The following is a 16,456-nucleotide window of genomic DNA, read 5'->3' as shown; positions in this document are numbered from 1 at the left end:
CACACATGGAGAAAAACAAAGATGGACCCATTTCATATCACAAAGGTGAACTCCAGATAGATTCAAGGCTAAAAATGAAATTTGTGATGATGGAGAGAAGACATTTGCAATGTCTAAAAGTAACCATGGGTTGATATCCATAATATAAAGTACAAGGAGATCCTGTGAATCAACACAAAAGAGACAAGAAACCCAACTGAAAAATGGGTGTGGTGTACGAACAGGAAATATACACACAGAAAGGAAGACCTCACAAGAAATCAGAAAAAGAAAATTAATAGGCAAGGCAATATGAATTCATATCCATAGCATTTTGTAAAAATTAAAAAGATTGATAGTACCAAGTAGGGATGAAGATATGGGATAGGTCATCATGAAGTTGGGATAGTGTCAAGGGATTCAGCCACTCAGATGAGCAGCCTGGAAGTATTAAGTGAAAGTAAATATGTAAGGTGAATATTTGTGAATGAAACTTCAGCTAGGAGGGTACTGGGGCCTTTGCTTTCTTCTGGGGGTAATCAGAAGGTTTGGCCTTTCTGTTTACTTGGCAGCTACTCTTAGAATTCTCCTTCAGAGTTGTGGAGATTCACGGCTGCTCTTTTCACCATGAACCACTCTACGCTACTGCTGAATCACATCTAGAGCTCTGGGCCACAGTCCACTGTGTCAGCTGCTCTGCTAAAGCCCTGGAGGGATTGGAAGAGACAGGACTCACTTCTCCTTACTACCCTCTCCTTATAACCTCTGTGCAACTAACATGCTAAGTTGGGGACGCATACTTGGACTATGTTTACTAAAGAATCAGGACAATTTCTAAAGGGAATTGCAATCCTAGAGGAACCATAGTTAAAGATCATTTATATTTTCATCTAAGGAGTTAAGATACTTAAAAATTCTAACAATTTGTACAAGGTGGGTTCTCTGATTTGGTCCTGTGCTTAAATTTGCTCCCAGGTGTCATGCACATCCCTTTAAATCTGTACAACAGGCAATCCTACCCCTTTTCCTGAAAAAAATCACTAGCTCTGACCTTTTCTTCCCCTTCCATCAATTATCTCATTTCCTTGCCTAAAACCTTTTGTTGGAAGGGATCTATCTATCTATCTCACATCTTTTTTATCCATTTATCTGTTGATTGATATTTTTGTTGCTTCCATGTTTTGAGTCTTGTAAGTAGTGCTGCTATGACCATTAGGGTGCATGTATTTTTTCAAGTTATTTAGAGTTTTTGTCTTTTGTGAATATGTGTCCAGAAGTATGATTGCTGGATCATTTGGTAACTCTATTTTCAGTTTTTTAAGGAACCTCCATACTGTTCTCCATAATGGCTGCACCAATTTACATTCCCACCAACAGTATAAGAGGGGTCCTTTTACTCTACACCCTCTCCAGCATTTATTCTTTGTAGACTTTTGATGACGGCCATTCTGACTGTGAGCGGTGATACCTCACTGTAGCTTTGATTTGCATTTCTCTGATAATCAGTGATGTTGAATATTTTTTTCATGTGTCTATTAGCCATCTGTACGTCTTCATTGGAGAAATGTCTATTTAGGTCTTCAGCTCATATCATTTTTATTGAGTTATTTCAGGATGCTTTAAGTGTTTTGTATGGTTGTATGTATGGTGGAGTTCTTAAACTTACATTTTCTGCTTATTATAATTATAAACTTTAGATTTACCATTTTTTAAATAACCTTGAAGAAAGCTATATGTCAGTTCAAAATCTACCCCCCTGTAAAAGACAGTGAGAACCTCATGCTGTCATTCTGGTCTCATCTGTCGCCCTGTTTCATGAGAGGAGAGGGAGATGTGGGCTAAAAGTGCCTGGAGAGGAGGGAGTGCCAGCTGTTGGAGTCTGACTGCAAAGAGCCTCGTGTGTCGCACTGAGAGCTCTGGACCACTCCCGGAATCACACCTTCCAGCAGAAGGTTTTAGGCAAGGAAGTGAGATCACTGAATCCATTTTTACGAGCATCATTCTTATAGCGTTTTGTAGGGTGACTTGGGCTTGGGAAAGGCCAGGCCAGGGAGACCAGTTAGGGTGTCATGGCAATGTTTCAGGGGAGAGATAAGAAAAGTCTGACCTCAGGCAGTAACAGGAGGGAGACAGTGTGCTGATGTGGCAAACAGGTCTCAGGTAAAGTCAACAGTTCCTGGAGGAGAGGAAGAGAGTGGAGCTGAATTTGTCACCAGAAAGAGTGACCTCAGGTGAAACAGGCTGTACTGGGAATGAGGGAGCGGTGGGCGGAATGTGGCAAGGAAGTAAGTTTGGTGTTGGTTTGGTTCAGGTGGAGGACCAGAATAATAGGCACAGAAATGCCAAAGCACAATGTAAAAATGAATAAAATTTCAGAAGGAGAGCCTTTTAATAAAATAGGAAATAGGGGTTTAGGGAGGTTTCCATGGTTGATGTGGAGCTGAGCCCTTGGGAATTGTTTGTTTGTAAATGGTGTTTGAAGCAGGAGAAATGCGTGAAGTCAGCCCGGGCAGAGCCCCATCTTTAGTAAGCAAACAAACGAGCAGGACCATCAGTTAAATTTGAACTGCAGGTTAAAAAAAAAAACAAATAATTTTTAGCATGCTCCATGTAATGTTTAGGACATAGTTGCCCTAAAAACTGGTTATTGTTTGAGATTCAAACTGAACTGGGCACCATGTACTACATCTGACAACTGTAACAGAGGTTGCAAACAGAAGCACCCATGGGGACCAGGAAGGGGCCATCTCACTTGGTAAGGTGCTGTGTGAGACATAGTGGAGGGTGTGCAGGCTGGGCAACTGGGGCACCCATGTCCGCCCAGGGGGGCAGCTGCCACCCAGCTCCGGCTGACTGGGTTTGCAGAGATGGCCTCTAGACTGCCTAATATTCTATTGTTTCAAAGTAAAATATAAATATATATATAATTCCAATCTTTAAAGGCGACAATCGATGGAAAGAAATGACACTGTGAGGCACAGAGGAGGACTGTCGGCTCCATAAGGCACATGGGCCACTGGTTTGCAACCTCCGGTCTCATCTCTTCAGAGTGGGTGGGGCAGGTGTTTCACGGCCGATTACGGGGGCTTTGCAGTGTCAGGGTGAATACTGCTTGCGTGTGGGGAAGGGGTGACAGCAGGGGGGTGATTCCCTCCTGCAAAAGGTAAGAGATAAAAGCGATTCCTCTGGCCGCGACTCCCTGGTCTCGCCCTCAGTGCCTGAACGGGCCCCACCAGTCACTCTCCCCATCGCTGGGCAGTGGCCAAAGCCCGCAGGGCTGCACCGATGGATGCTGATGCTACCTGCTCTCACGGGGCCAGAGGAAGGCGAGCTCACCCCACCAGGCTTTCAGGTCACAGGGCGGCAGCGATTGGGGTTTTTGAAAGCTTTCATCAGAAAATTGTGGGCGGAAACTTCCCGGGGTTTGCTCTGAGCTTCTTGAGGCTTGTCAGCTTCAGGTGCCAAGTGAGTGGGTGTCTCTTTGAGAAGCAGAAAGAGAGCAAGACAGAGATAACGAAACAGAGGTGTTTCCCTTGGCTCTGGAAACTCTATAAAGAGAGGGCCAGCTCCCTTCTCTTGAGCAGTCAGAAACAAGAGCCCCGTCCTTGACACCCGGGCCTCCGCAGGATTGAGAAGGAAGAAAACCCTTGGCCGGGGGCTGGCCCGAGTCACTGGCTGCCATGCAGCAGTCCCTGAATTACCCGTACCCCCCAATCTTCTGGGTGGACAGCAGTGCCAGCTCTCCCTGGGCCTCTCCAGGGTCGGTCTTCCCCTGTCCATCCTCTGCGCCAGGAAGGCCTGGGCAAGGGAGGCCACCACCGCCGCCACCACCACCACCACCAACACTACCGCCGCGGCCACCACCACCACTGCCTCCACTACCACTGCCACCTCTAAAGAAGAGGAGGGACCACAGCACAGGCCTGTGTCTCCTTGTGATGTTTTTCATGGTTCTGGTGGCCCTGGTTGGACTGGGGCTGGGGATGTTTCAGCTCTTTCACCTGCAGAAGGAGCTGGCGGAACTCAGAGAGGTAAGCTGCCCAGTGGATGGCTGTGTCCTGGCCGCACGGGCTTAAGACAGTCCTGCTAGAGTGGAGGGTGGATGGCCACAGTGGTCCATACGGACCACAGGCTTGCTTGAAAAGTACTTTGCAGTCCCTTTTTTCCCATCTTAGAAATAAGTCAATCTAGCTTTCCTATTCTGTATGCAGAGAAATGGAGGCTCAGATGAATGAAAGTTTTTTGTATCTTGGGATGGATCAGGGCCAGAATAGGACTGGCAGCTACACTTCTCCCTTTCTCAGTTAGAAGTGAATTTGTGGAAGTGGGCAAGCTAAATTTTCTTGAAAGTACTTACAAATATTGAAACTATTCCAAATCACAAAACTGAGGCATGGCTGGAGAGTTTCTAAGTTAGAAGAGGTTCTATTGTGTTTCGATTTCCTCCCCAGTGCTTCATTTGCTTGACCATCCTGCCTCCTTTGCTTAAAGAACTTCGTATTTATTATACACCTTTTCTCTTTCTCTTTTGCCAGTCCACCAGCCAAAGGCAAACAGCCTCATCTTTGGAGAAGCAAATAGGTGAGTCCTTATAGGCACGTACATTGAGTTTCTAAAGCTAGTCCTCAGTGCTGAACCATGTTGATGGCATGCCTTGAATTCCATCTCATTCTTGGGCCACTGTACACTACTAGAGGAATCCTAACCAATTCTGAACCACTGGTCATTTGGGGTGTTTGAGCTGCCCTAAAATAGAAAGTGAATTTAACTGCTCAAAGATCAGTGTAGTGGAGTCTTGCACACAATTCAAAATAATTCCTACTTGACTTTGGAAAGAGAAACACACATGTACAACCCTGGGCCTTTGCCCCCCGAGCAGCTGGCTCCAGGCCTGTCCCTTCCCGCAGGCCTCTTGGTTCCCAGGCACAGGGCAGTGGCTATAACACCTCGAGAGGTGTGGGTAGAGACAACTGTTGGTGGAAGAGATCTTCCTCACCTCTTTAAACTCTCTAAGAGACTACCTAAAAGCCAAGTCTTATTAATTTTTCTCATAGGATGTATTTAAGCTTTAAAAATGTGAGCAACCAACCACCCACATTAGGACGGTTCTTTTGCAGCCACTGAAGAGCTTGAAGGAAGACTTTAGCCATTATTCAAAGGGGCAGACCGCTTCCCTCACAGAGGCAATGAGCTGCCTTCAGTAACAAAGGGAGATCCTTTGTTTGAGATCTAGCACAGGAAAAAGATGAAAGTGTTCAACACTGACCTCCTGAAGTTTCAGGACATAGTTTGGGAAACTGTGGACAGATAGGTTTAGAATACTCCAGCTCATTAAACTAAGAGTCATTGAACTTCAGATGTGGTAAGAGTTGGAAAAAAGCTTAAAGAACATCTGGTCCAGTCATCTCTTTTTTCAGAAGAGAAACAAAATGCCAGACGGAATAGGTGATGTGCCCAAGGCCACTGCTGTGGAAATGGGGCTAGAAGGAACATGGGATCCCAGTGCCTTGTCACCTACAGGGCTTCCAGCACGTGCTCTGTTTCCTCATGAAATAGGGGAAGTCCTATTTCTCTAAGATGGTCATGGAATGAGAAATAAAGATGGCAAGCAAGATGCCTCTGTGAAGACAATAGGTAAATCTTATCCTTAGAAATTGGAAAGAAAACAGAAAATAGCACTGGCCATCCAGTAAGGGTTGCCTGTTCCAATTTCTCAGGATGTGCCTAAAGCAGATGACTCAAGTCACCCTATTGCCCTAGGAGGTAAGCTCTTAGCAGACACCATCCTTAGGATCCTCCAGTTTCTAGTTCTGAGTCTGAAATTCCCGATGTGCCCAAGCAGATCAGAAATACTTGTTAGAACAATAAAACCTCTGGAGGATTTCTACAATAAGATAGCTTTGAAAACCAGTGGAATGTGGCTGGTAAAATGGGCACCTAGTTACTTATCTTTCACCCACTCTCTGGAGCCATTTTAGTGATTTAAAGTCAAGGGAACAGATGAGTCAGGTCTACCCATCCCACTAGTCCACGATCTTCCCTAGATCAACCCCAATGGACCAGGAAGTGGTGAGTTATCACATGGAAATCAAAACAACAACTTTACTATTAAGAGATGCAAATTTTAAAGAGGGATGCCCACTTCTATCCATCAAATTAGTAAAGATTAAAAAAACAAACAAACACAGATTGGTAGTAAGTGTGAGAGAAAAAGGTCTGCTTAAACTTTAGTTGACAGTCAGTGAGCATGTAAATTGCTAGACCTTTTCTGAAGAGCAGCTGGGAAAAATATATCAAAGGATTGAAACTGTGCACTTACCTTGTAATCTTATCATCGAGACTTTATCTGAAGAAAATAAAGGTGTGCCGGAAAATTTATACGTAAGAATGTCCATCACTTCCTCGTAAGGCTATTTATAATAAATAATTCTGAGGAGAATTAAATGCCTCTTAATAGGAAATTAGTTAAATACATTATATTCAGATGAGAGCATAATATATAGCAACTAAAAACTATATATTACAAGGACATTTAATGCGATAGAGATGGTGCATTCTCTATTGTTAGGTAAAAAGAAAAGTTATAAAAAGTATGTTTAGTTTAATATTGAACCAATGCATATGCACACTTCTGTATTCTCAGTAAAGAGCTAGAAGAATTTATGCCCCAACAGATTAACTATGATTTTCTCTGGGAGGTACTATTGTTGATTATTTAAACTTTTTCATTTGCGTCTCTTTCACTTTTCATTCTTCCACAGTTAACTCATTACATCGCTTATTCATTCACAAATATTCTTGGAGTGCTTCCTGTGCGCCATGCTGGCTGTTGGGTGGTGGGTGATGACTGAGAACCAGAGACAAGGGGCCTGGCCTCAGGGAGCTCTTAGCATACTAGAGGCGAGAAACAAAAGCAAGCACTCAGAAAACGCAATTTCAAATTTCAAATTGTACTAAGTGCGACCTAAGATAACAGTGATCTGAAAAGTCCCCTCTGAGGGGGTATTGTTACTGCGGGTGTGTGTAGATGTGTGAGTAGGGTAAGAGGACCGAAAAAAGCATCCCAGCACTGAGAATGGCATGTGCGAAGACCCTGGGGCAGGAAACAGTCATCACCAAAGGGTAGGATGTATTTCTAGTTGATTTATTCTAGTATGTATCCGGCAGGTATTTTGATTGAGCGCCTTCTACGAGAAGGACACTGTACAAGGCTCTGTGAGGGATACAGAGATATGCAACATGTGGTTCTCTGTTCCATTTCCTGTCAGCTCCTGGCTGGGTGCCAGATTAGCTAGCTGCACAGACAGTTTGTGGTGTAGGACTGCAGAAGAGACTCAGTTTTGCCTTTCCTGTTCACTAACACCTCATCCATGGTGGGTGGTCTTGGGCGGCTGCAGAGGTAATGATTGCTCATGTAATAATTTCAGTTAACTGAGCATTCTCATGCCACATGTGAGTTTTACAGGCTAATCACAAGGAGCCTGATGTGGATGAATGCCTTTCTATGAATCTTTCTTGAACGTCTTAGCTGAATTCATTAGCTAAGTGGTAGGGCTATTCTGCTGAAATATCTAAAGTCAGAGGCAGAGTGTCTATTTTGAGAACCGTTGTCCATTTTAAATCTTTCAGTTTAATTTAGCAAACATTTACTGGTCACATGCCCTGTGTTAGTAACCGCGCTAATTACTCTGGTGGATTAAATATATAGGAAGAAATTGGCCATGTATTTGGTGGAATAAGGCTAGTTATGTAGTTACCACAACAAAAGAGGAGTCAGAACTGACAAGAGAGATGAAGACAGAGTGATTCTAGGTTTCAAAGGAGGGAAAACTCATATGTGATTAGAAAGGCTTGGGAGGGTTTCCCAGGGAAAGAGATGTTTTAGATGCCATATATAAGATACGTGTAAGGAATCTGACGCAGAGGTCTGTTTGGAAGGGCATTCCAGGCAGAAGGAACAGCATGGACAAAGGCACAGTGGCAGGGAAGCTGGGTATGTTCAGAACTATTGTGTGGCTATGTTCAGGATGAGCGAGTAGGTGAGATAAGGCTGGACAGATAGGCAGAGACCAGGTGGCGGGGGAACTTGTCCACAGTTAACATGTTCAGTGAGGAGCCATTAGAGATGTTTGAGACCTTAGGATAATTACTTTGGGGCAGATTGTAGAATGCCTCTGAGGAAGCCCCAGTGGCCAGGAGATGCATTAGGAGTCTTCTTCTGCCTTTGTCAGATTCCTAAGGGCAGAAGAGCTAGAGTGGACCGGGCCCTGGATTTGGAGTCAGGAGACCTGAGTGTGGGTCTCACTCTGAGGCTGAGTAGCCAGGTCTTCCTGGACAAGTCATTTTGCCATCTGTAGGATGGGACAACAATCTGTACCTCCATGGCTTGTGGCAAGCTCCCAATGCAGTAACTGACATGACAGGTCTTTATAAGCCAACCTTTATGCTGTTTTATTGGAACGTTGTGATCTATGCGTATGTCTGTCTTAATGGGGTTCCTTTCCTACCTCTCTGTTTCTGAAACGCAGGCTGCTGTGAGTCCTACAGTTCAGACTTGCGTGACTAGCATATGTTAGACTGTTGTCATTTATGCTTTTAAAAGAGCCTCTTTTATTTAAATGCCCTGTTTAGAGCCCCACAAACAGAATAGTTTTTATCTCATTTTTATATATATCTTTCATCTCTCTATGATACAGGTCACCCCCATCCACCCTCTGAGAAAAGAGAGCTGAGGAAAGTGGCCCATTTAACAGGTTGGTATCTGGAAGGTGGGCTTGGGAAAGCCTTTGGCAGAAAGTGGAAGAGCTGCTTGGTTTCCTTGATTGTGCTCTGGGGGAGTCGTTACTTTCCACTGACGGGATTTGAAGCGCAAGAGGAGTCCCATCTTTCTGGTCACGTCGACCTCACACACACGTTGAGCCCCTACTCTGGGCAAGGCCCTGTTCTAAACTAGAGAAATGATCCCTGCCCAGAAGGACCTCACTCTTTCCAGTCATTCTAAGGACCCTTAGGGAATTTGGGGCACAGGTCCAAGAGGTGAGAGCTGGGAAGGTGGGGAACGATGAATATTTTCAGTCAGCGTTTCCCTGGTTTTCCGGAAAAGCTTCACTCTGCTTTGTCCAGGAGCAGAAATAGGAGAAGGGAGGTGCAGCCCTGGTACTAGTGGTTGTGTAGTGGAGTGAAATGATTCAATAGCAACATGAGACGAGTACTCACAGTGCAAAGTCCATAAATATCTGAAAAGTGGATAAGTCTCAGAAAGTGGTGTGCTGCTGTCCCTGAAATTATTTTGTCAGAGGCTGTAAAATGATCCAATTTAGATCTACAGACATTTCTTGAGCACATGCTGTATGCCAAGTCTGGGGGACATGGGAGATGAATAACACATGGCTCAAGGAGCTTAAAATTTAATAGGGAGAGACAGGTCCCTAAGCAATAATTTCAGCATTTTCTACTTAAGGGGTGCACACAATGCTGTGGGGACACAAAAGGAAGAGGATTTTAGCCCAAGCTGAAGAATTCTTAGTGTAGGCGAAGAGTTGAACCAGATGATTCCTAAGGTCCTTCCCAACTTTAGAACTTCAGAGTTCCTTGGATTTGGCTTTTGCTCTCATGAAAGGACCTCAAACCCTAGCAGTTTGTGGGGCTAATTCTGCGTATCACAGAATCTTTGTTCCGGAAAGCTAAAATCATCTCAGTCATTTCTCACTGCCGTTGATCAGGGGTATATGCTCTGGTACCAGTTGTGTAGATGATAAAGTTGAGGAGGTCAATTTGATAAAGGTGTTGAAGAAATTCAGTGATAAATCAGTTCTGACCCATCACCCAGTTCTACACGGGCTGTGTCATTTTGGGTTAAAAAAAAAACAACATTTGCTAAGGGATGGTCCATTTTGCCTTGAAAGCTTGGTTTGTGGGACGCATGAGCATTCCTGGCTGTAAGCTCCTCTCTGACTTGATTTCAGGCAAGCCCAGCTCAAGGTCTATCCCTCTGGAATGGGAAGACACCTACGGAATTGCCCTGGTCTCTGGGGTGAAGTATAAGAAGGGCAGCCTTGTGATCAATGACACCGGGCTGTATTTCGTGTATTCCAAGGTGTACTTCCGGGGCCAGTCCTGCAACAACCAGCCCCTGAACCACAAGGTCTACATGAGGAACTCTAGGTATCCCCAGGACCTGGTGCTGATGGAGGGGAAGATGATGAATTACTGCACTACTGGCCAGATGTGGGCCCGCAGCAGCTACCTGGGGGCTGTGTTCAATCTCACCAGTGCTGACCATTTATATGTCAATGTATCTGAGCTCTCTCTGGTCAATTTTGAGGAGTCTAAGACTTTTTTTGGCTTATATAAGCTCTAAGAAAAGCACTTTGGGAGTCTCTCCATTATGGTTCCCTGTTACAAGCACTGAGAATGTTATCTTGAATGAGGGTCTTCCTGAGTCCACTTGAGGTCAAGAGAGAAGACATCAACCAAGAGGATCTTGAGACCACAGGGTCCAGCAGGTCCAGGATTCCTCATCTCACCTGAGGTTCATGAGCCCGACAGGAGGAGGACTGTGACTGATGAGCGTGACACTTGGGGCTGCCATGTGAAGATGCAGAGGCAGGGAAAAGCAGCTACCAGGGAGTTCTTCACTCATCTCAAGTGGCCAAGAGCATTTTGGCACATTGAAAAGGACATTGTTTAACTCACCTTTTGGGGTGGGTCTGTTGTCTACCTCAGGGGAGGCTGTCTTTCACATATATGGATGCATGTGAGTGTATAAGGGATGGAAAAAGAGGACTAGGCTTGCGTGATAAGCTAAAGAGACTGAAAGGCCAGTGTCCCACTGGCAGCATCTTTACTTTTAAATGCATAGCCTGAGCCTCCACGTGATGCTAACGGAGAAGCAAGGGACTTAAGCCATTCCGTATACAGCATGTATATTTCTAGTGCAATGGTAGGAGTGTGTGTGTGTGTGTGTGTGTGAGCGCGTGTGCTATGTGACCAGAAGAGTTACATATGTAGAGAGAACATGCAGATTGTGAAGGACATGTGAGAAAAAATGAATTACATGTGGTGGTAGATTTTGAATGCTTTTTGGCAACCAACTCTAATAGTCCTCAAAGCTGTTTGAATGTTAGTTATTAATGCTGTTTTCCCATAATATAACCAATATTTATATATACTTTATGCATTTTTAATGAAAGGGATACATGTAACAAAAACTATATTTTAGAATACAGATAAACATTATGAGTGTCCTTTTTGGAAATCACTAAGATCTGGATTTTTTCCTTATTATTTCTTTCCTTTATGGCTTCCTCATTCATCATGACTTAAGCCCACTTTAAGAAGAATTTACTAGGGTAGGAAGAACTGCAAGGCAAATCTTTCCACCTTTGCCAGGCTCTCCTCCCCTCTAGATATCTTTTCCCCTCCTCCCCCATCTCCCATTATCCAGAGTTTCCATGACCAATATTATTGCCAGTGTTAAGCTCACCCATAGCTTTGATGATCATTTGTCTTTTCCTGGGGGCAGAGACATGGCATAGTGGAAAGGGTGCAGACTTTGGACTGAAAAACCTGAACCTGAATCTTTGTCCCTCCATTTACTGACTGTGCAGTCACTGGACAGTCCACTGGACCTCTCTTGGATAAAAAAAGGGCTGATTATATAAAATATCTAACACATAGTAGAATGTCAAAACATGGTATCTGCCGTTATTAATAAGCCACTCTGCAGGGGCACTTCATTCTCCAGAAGAAGCCACTTATCTGAGGGGTCCATCCGAACACCTGGCTTCTTGCCCTCTTACCTTGGTCACTCACAGTAAACTTTTCCTATTTTCTCCAAATACTCATTACCATGACCCCTCTCTAGACTTTGTCATCATTAAAAAACAACAGTATCTCCTTTAGAATTTGATTTCAGATATCTTATTTTCACAAGATCAGCTTCTATTCTTCCAACTCAATTGGTCCAACATTTTCTCTCCTAAAAATATGTTTTTTTATCCTCTTGTGACATCTAGTTAATAAATGCTATCGTTTCCTTATATATCCATCAGCTCCTTCTTTATCGTTACTCTTCTCTGCCCAGGTTAAATTCCGTGATCTGTCATGATAATCAGCACCTTGGAAAGACTCTGAACTCCAAAATACTCTGTTACTGTCACTGTTTTCCTCTTGCAAAAATCCCATTTTCTTTATACTTAGATGGTAGCATCCTAGCAGCTGAATGCTGCTGGAGAAAAATGACCCAAACTGATTGACTAGTTTCATTTTTATTTTTACCTACCATCTACTGAAGTCAGCCAGTCAATTATTTGTTGATCCCTGATTTATTTCTGTCTTTCGATTGATTTGAGTAGGTAAAACATGCACATAGTACAACTTTTAAAAGGTATACAAAGATATAGGATGAAAATAAATCCTCTCCTCACTCCATCCTCGGGCTCCGTTGCTGCCCACAAGGAGGATTGCTGTCTCCTGTAGCTTTTCAGAGATATCTATACGTAAATATGACATCACTTTATGGCAGGGTTTCCCAGCCTCGGCTCTACTGATGTTCTGAGCTGGATAATTCTTTGTTGTGAGGGCTGTCCTGCCTGTGCACTGTGGTATGGTTGGCAGCATTCCTGCCCTCAACCCACTAAAGCCAGTAGCATTCCCCTGCCCCATGTGTGATCATCAAAACTCTCTCCAAATATTGCCAAACAAACATCCCTGGGCTGGTGGTGGGGAGACAAAAGTCACTGCTGGTTGAGAACCACTGATTGACATTAGTGATCAGAGATCTCAGACGGGCGTTCAACAAAGCCTAGCACTTTTCCTTCAGCTCCTTGTTACGCATGTTTTTTTCACTGTTTGAGAATTACATCACATCTTTTCCTCTCGCAAACCAACCACATCCCCTCCTCCCACCATGGAACCTCACCTCTACCACCAAAACCCAAACCCACCTGCACCTGGATGATCCTTTTCTTCCATCTGACACAGTGGAGGAAGAGGACCATCTCTGTGTTTCTGCTCTAGAATCATTTCCTCTTCCCTACTTTACCTGTTTAAGATTTTTCTTCTTTCTTCCGAATCTTCAGACTATCTCTGTCTATGAAATACTTTCCACCAGCATGTACGTATGTTCACTAAAAGGCAAACCAAATCAAACTAAACCAAAAAACCTCAAACCTTTCTTCACCTTTCCTCTTCCTCCAGTAATGGCTGCATTTCTCATCTTCCCAGCAGAGACATACGTCTGTAAAAGTTTTCCCCACACATGTGGGCTCCATTTTTTTTTTAAGCCAGGAACCTGGCTATATCATTTATCTGATCACTTAAAAATACCTGTTTTTTTTTTCTGCTAGCATAAAAGTTCCAAAAGCAAGACCTTTACTGCCTTGTTTACCACTGTATCCACATCACCTAACCCAGTGCCTGGGACGTATTAGGTGCTCAATAAACAGTTGTTTGACTAAGTAACTTTAATTATAAAGAGAAAGTCTTTCAGTGAGTATGTTATTCAGAGTAGTGACTCTATAGCCTGTTGTCTCGTGGATGTGTATGAGTGTTTATCCAGCTTTGACTAGATTATCTAATGGGAGTTGGAGGCTGCAGATGAGAAAAATAAAAAAGGCATCCTACTTCATACTATTAGAAAACAAGGAAGATCTGTTTGGCCCTGGACATTACCAGGAGCTTGCAGGAGACTGTTAAGGGAAACTTCCGCATAGCCAGAGTTGAAACTGCCTATTAGAAGATACTCAGTAAATATTTGTTGAATAATTTAATGAACAAAACCAAAGGTCCAGGTTGGAGTGTGTCACCTGCTCGCCTTAAAACTCTTCTGTTGATTCCTCTGCTTTATATGGTCACGTTTCTGACCAGGTGCCTCATGGAGAAAGTCAGAGAAGTATTCACCCTTGTTTTGGCTGATGGTCTGTATTCCCATCTGTCACAATGAAGTTCTCCTCATCTATTTCTTCCTCATTTGACTCCAACCAACCAAGTACACCAGTTCTAATTGTCACAGGAAGTTTGCTGGACCATTTGGGGGGGGGGTCAATGGGCCCTTCTAGATAACAGTATTAGAGCAAGGAGGAAGTAGGAATGGTGCTGGGCATCCTGAGATGACCTGATGCCAAAAGCTCGTAGCAGTACCACTGAAACTTACCCATCTGAGTCTGAGCTCCGCTAGGAAGCCCTGGAGATTTTCTGAAGACAGGGTTGTAGCTTAGTACACTTTAAGGACTGGTTTGAGGGGAGAGATATTAACAGTTCCTGAAGTTATTTTTCTTTACCTCAACAGGAACATAAAGAATGTCAAAACCACCCTAAAACTTTTGAATGTGCTTTTCAAAAATGGGATCAGTCATTGTCCCTTTATGAAATGCTAAACCCAAACTAGATCACTTAAAAAGAAAAGGTCGCTTCTGGATCAGTAGTTTGAGGTTTCCTTTCTTTTCAAACAACTGAAAACACATAAAACCATGTTTTTTTTTTTTCTTAGCCCCCCAGAGTGGTGACTTTGTATTCTCTGAAGTAGGTTTTGATTTACCGCAGCTTAACAGGAAAAGAGCTTTACTGGGACCATCATTGTGAGAATGACTAATTTGAAACAATAGATCATTGAAAGAGGTTGAATTGGAGAGAGAAGCCTGGCTCCTCAAAGCCAGACTCTAAGATTTCCTTCTGGAGGTTAAGCCATAGACATTCCCCAATCCTTATCTAAGAAAGTGAGCTGGCCACATGTTAAATTACATTTTCAAAGGAATTTGGTTAACTTCTGATGTTAGTAGAGATAAATTTTTGTTTCCTGTGTGTGTGTGCATATGTGTGTTTCTTTCCCAGAGTTTTGGATCATCCAGAGGCAGAATGAGGTGATCTTTGTAAAGGAGAATTAGAAACCCATTCCTTAGGGTCTTCAGATTCAAAAGTGAACCTTATTCAGAAATAATGTAACTATTGATGGCAGCCAGAAATCTTTGGGGTTCATCTAGAAACCAACCAGCCTTGGAAATAGATGATTAAGTGGGTATTTTGCTCCTTATAGTTCACCCAAAGAGTAGCAAACCACCACCCCAGTGATGCTGGGAAATATTCCCTTTGCTGGGAGATATTTCATCGCATTGGTTGAAGATGGACCACTTTCTGGTTGATCCATCCTTGGAGAAAAGTGCAGTGTACATGTCTCTCCTGTCCCACTTGGAGGCTCCTTCAGCTCTTTGGGGTCACCCTCACATTCTGTTGAAAGTCCAGTCTTCTCTCCAAGTTTTCCAAAAATTTCAGGAAGGACCCTGCTCCTCTGGGCAGTCTGCTTGATAGCAGGTTTGCTGGCTCTCGCCTGGGTTCTGGCAGTGGCTGTGCCCTAAGGTTCTCCCGTTGTGGAATACCTGTGTTTCCCTCAAGGCCCTACTACCACAAGTTGCTGGGTATAGACAGATTTTACTGATGGTTTGGGGGTAATGGATAGAGATTTACCTTACACACACAGCATAAGTTACACCTGAAGATGAGTGTTAGACAACACCATTATCCCTCAAGTTTGCCACAACTATGTCTTTAAATGTGTCACCCCAAATCCTAGTATGTGACAGGAAGCATAAACTCATTGATTCAAAGATTATTTAATGTCCACCATGTACCGGAAACTACCCTAGGTACTATGGATACAATGAGAAATACAATGTTTTGTGGAGTTATACTTCAATGGAGAGATGGGAAATAGACAACGGCAAAGAAGCAAATAAAGATCTAATTAGTCAGATGGTAGGAAGTGCTAAGGAGGAAAATTTAAGCCAGGTAAGGCAAAAGTGAGTAATGAAGAAGGAGGGGGTTCTTTGATAAGCAGTGAGGGAACATGACTTACAGCACATCAGTCAGAGACATTAAAATGCAAAGGCTTAAGACTAAAAGGCGTTTGGTATGTTTGGTATATGGTTGGAGTGGAGTGAGCTTGATGAAAATTGGTTGGAGAGGAAACTTTTTTTTTTGACTGGGACATTGTGTGACTGGGAAATTGACACATTGTAATTGACTGTACTTCAATTAAACAACAACAACAACAGCGGCTGGTTGGAGAGTTAGCCAGGGCCCAGATGACGCAGGGCCTTGGGAGCATTGCAAAGGTGTGGATTGTATTCTAAGTATCACAGAAAGTCATTGGAGAACTCCGAACAGAGAGTGACAAGACCTCATTTACAATTGAAAATGAACACTCAGGTTGTTTAAATAGATTCTGAGCAGCGAGACCAGCAGAAGTCTGCTTCAGCGCTCCAGATGAGAGATGGCAGTGGCTTGAACCATGGTATGTTGGTAATAGAGGGGTTGAGAATCATTCTGATGTTAGAATTAACCAGATTTGCTGATGTGTGGGACTTGAAAGAAATTATAATTCTCTCGTTTTTGGTCTGAGCAATTGGGTGGATGGTGAGATATTTTCCATATTAATGTTTTATAATTTTCCATATTAATGTCCAGCATTAATATTAATGCT

The 16,456-nt window shown here is 43.4% G+C and overlaps 1 protein-coding gene across 1 annotated transcript; it reads left to right on the top strand.

Moving 5' to 3' along the window:
• The first annotated feature begins 3,456 nt into the window (after positions 1-3,456).
• On the top strand, positions 3,457-11,146 carry FASLG (Fas ligand). Its single transcript, XM_006211132.3, has 4 exons — positions 3,457-4,010; positions 4,515-4,560; positions 8,676-8,732; positions 9,945-11,146. The coding sequence occupies exons 1-4, from the start codon at positions 3,660-3,662 to the stop codon at positions 10,337-10,339; spliced, it is 849 nt and encodes a 282-aa protein (XP_006211194.1). The 5' UTR covers positions 3,457-3,659; the 3' UTR covers positions 10,340-11,146.
• Positions 11,147-16,456: the final 5,310 nt, after the last annotated feature.

This window comes from Vicugna pacos, chromosome 21 (assembly GCF_048564905.1).
Source record: "Vicugna pacos chromosome 21, VicPac4, whole genome shotgun sequence".
Classification (NCBI taxonomy): domain Eukaryota; kingdom Metazoa; phylum Chordata; class Mammalia; order Artiodactyla; family Camelidae; genus Vicugna; species Vicugna pacos.
This window is presented reverse-complemented; position numbering and strand designations above follow the sequence as displayed.

Bases quoted from the DNA above. Each gene is read 5' to 3' on its own strand.
- FASLG (XM_006211132.3), top strand. From the start codon at position 3,660: ATGCAGCAGTCCCTGAATTACCCGTACCCCCCAATCTTCTGGGTGGAC. The intron at 4,011-4,514 runs GTAAGCTGCCCA...CTCTTTTGCCAG, and splicing joins AGCTGGCGGAACTCAGAGAG to TCCACCAGCCAAAGGCAAAC. The intron at 4,561-8,675 runs GTGAGTCCTTAT...TCTATGATACAG, and splicing joins ATCTTTGGAGAAGCAAATAG to GTCACCCCCATCCACCCTCT.